The sequence below is a fragment of the Eimeria necatrix genome, genomic scaffold (assembly GCF_000499385.1).
Source record: "Eimeria necatrix Houghton genomic scaffold, Enh_scaff453, whole genome shotgun sequence".
Lineage (NCBI taxonomy): Eukaryota > Apicomplexa > Conoidasida > Eucoccidiorida > Eimeriidae > Eimeria > Eimeria necatrix.
In genome coordinates, this window is record NW_013654810.1 from 312 (window position 1) to 2,815 (window position 2,504).

The window sequence follows — 2,504 nt, forward strand, 5'->3', positions numbered from 1 at the left end:
TTTCGAAGCCCCGAAAGCCCCCCTTGTAACCCCTTTTCTAAACCCTCTCCAAACCCTCGCCAAACCCTCGCAAACCCTCGCCAAACCCTCGCAAACCCTCGCCAAACCCTCGCAAACCCTCTCCAAACCATCTCCAAACCCTCTTAAACCCTCTTAAACCCTCTTAAACCCTCTCAAACTTTCCTAAACCCCCTTAAACCCTCTTAAACCCTCCTAAACCCTCTCAAACCCTCTTAAACCCTCTCAAACTTTCCTAAACCCTCTCAAACCCCCTTAAACCCCCTTAAACCCCCTTAAACCCTCCTAAACCCTCTCAAACCCTCCTAAACCCTCCTAAACCCCCTTAAACCCTCCTAAACCCTCTCAAACCCTCCTAAACCCTCCTAAACCCCCTTAAACCCTCCTGAACCCTCCTAAACCCTCCTAAACCCTCCTAAACCCTCTTAAACCCTCCAAACCCTCACTGGAGATAGCCGAAAAAGAGGTTTCCGGCGAGCTCTATGGCCAAGTGCTTCAAAGCCCCCCCAGGGGCCGCCAAAGCCAGCCGCAGCTCTGCTGCGCATGCGCTGCGGCCGAGGGTCACTTCTGCTGCTGCTGCGAGGCCAGCAGCACGAAGTGCGGAGACGCAGCCCCCGGGGCCCAGGTGGCCCAGCAGCGCAGCAGCAGCAGCAGCAGCAGCAGCAGCAGCAGCAGCAGCAGCAGCAGCAGCAGCAGAGGGGTGCGAGGAGGGAATGGGGGAAGCTGAGGTGGAGAGACACTGCAGCAGCAGGAGAAGCAGCAAAGAGAAGTTAAAAGCCACTCACATGAGGCAGGCCCTGCAGCACAAACCAGCAGCAGCAGCAGCAGCAGCAGCAAATGGGGAAAAGTGGCTTGGGACAACGGCGCGCCAACAGACTCCTAACGCAGCAGCAACAGCAGCAGCAACAGCAGCAGCAGCAGCAGCAGCAGCAGCAACAGCAGCAGCAGCGAAGGCTCCGCCCCTTGGGTGCTGCTGTGCAGCTGTGGGGCGAGAACAAGACGAAGCAAGCGCGCCAAAGCGCAGCAGCAGCAGCGAAACACCCATCAGCAGCAGCAGCAGCAGCAGCAGCAGCAGCAGCAGCAGCAGCAGCAGCAGCAGCAGTACTTGATATCGGAGCAAGGGGGCCTCCTGGGGCCTTCTGTCTCCAGCACGAAGACAAACTCAATAATATGTGTCTGTCGATTTGCTGGCAGCATCAGCAGCATTTTGCTGAGGTCCTGCGGCCGCGCAACAGGCTGCTGCTGCTGCTGCTGCTGCTGCTGCTGCAGCAGCGGTGGCTGCGCAGCAGCACCCGCAGCAGCAGCAGCAGCAAGAGAGACGGAAGAGGCATTCTTTGTCTTTTGGGCCTCCGTAAAGTCCCTGGGGTTGGGGCAGGCGGGGGGCCCCATGGGGGCCCCTGCTTCTGCGTGTGCTGCTGCAGTTTCTGCTGCTGCTGCAGTTTCTGCTGCTGCTGCAGTTGCTGCTGCAGTTGCTGCTGTTGCTGCTGCTGCTGCAGGGAGCCAGTGGGAGGCGAAGAGCGGGGGCTGGGGGTTGAGGGCCTCGACCTCGGAGGCCCTCTGCTCGGCGCAGTTAAACTGCTGCTGCTGCTGCTGCTGCTGCTGCTGCTGCTGCTGCTGCTGCTGCTGCAGCGGCCCCAGGGCCTCCGCAGCAAGCCGCAGCAGGACCTGCGGCTCCCCGGGGCCCACCAGCACCAGCTTCAGGGCCCCGGGGCTGTAGTAGTGCATGCGCCATGCTGCAGCAGCAGCAGCAACATCAACATCTGCTGCCAGCACATCAACTCCGAGAGATTCCACAAAAACAAATCTCGGAGACACAAAACCCCCGAGGGGCCCCTCTCCGGGGGGCCCCCCTGGCAGCAGGGGGCCCCCCTGCCCCGCAGCAGCGCCCCCGCGCTGCTGCTGCTGCTGCTGCTGCTGCTGCTGCTGCTGCTGCTGGGGGGGCTGCTGCTGGTCGCCCCGCGTGAGCTGCAGCGAGGGCGGGAAGGGGGGCCCGCCCGCTGCTGCTGCTGCTGCTGCTGCTGCTGCTGCTTGCTGCCACTGCTGCTCCTTTTGCTGCTGCTGTTGCTGCTGCTGCTGCTGCTGCGCTTGCAAGCACTACCCAACTACTAATTCAACTACCACTTTCTTATCTATTATTTATTTATTTATTTATTTATTTATTTATTTATTTATTTATTTATTTATTTATTTATTTATTTATTTCTTCTTCTGGATTTGCTGCGGACTTGAAAAGCCACCGAAGTGTCTTCTTCGGAGACCGCCAGGTGCAGCGGCTGCGGCCCCCCAAGTGCTTCGACGAGAGCAGCAAAAGACTCATGCTGCTGCTGCTGCTGCTGCCGCTGCTGCTGCTGCTGCTGCTGCTGCTGCGGCGGCGGCGGCGGCGGCTGCGGCTGCTGCTGCGGCTGCTGCTGCTGCGGCTGCTGCTGCTGCGGCTGCTGCTGCTGCTGCTGCTGCTGCTGCTGCTGCTGCTGCTGCGGCTGCTGCTG

The 2,504-nt window shown here is 60.2% G+C and overlaps 1 protein-coding gene across 1 annotated transcript in view; it reads right to left on the reverse strand.

The window, feature by feature from the left end:
* Positions 1 to 799: 799 nt before the first annotated feature.
* Positions 800 to 2,504, reverse strand: part of ENH_00055340 (hypothetical protein) — a gene marked incomplete at both ends in the record, with an annotated part of 3,804 nt that continues 2,099 nt past the window's right edge. The window contains 3 exons of the mRNA XM_013583853.1: positions 800 to 815; positions 1,124 to 2,097; positions 2,244 to 2,489. Coding sequence (XP_013439307.1) covers positions 800 to 815; positions 1,124 to 2,097; positions 2,244 to 2,489 — 1,236 coding nt within the window. The remainder of the gene's footprint in view (positions 816 to 1,123; positions 2,098 to 2,243; positions 2,490 to 2,504) is intronic.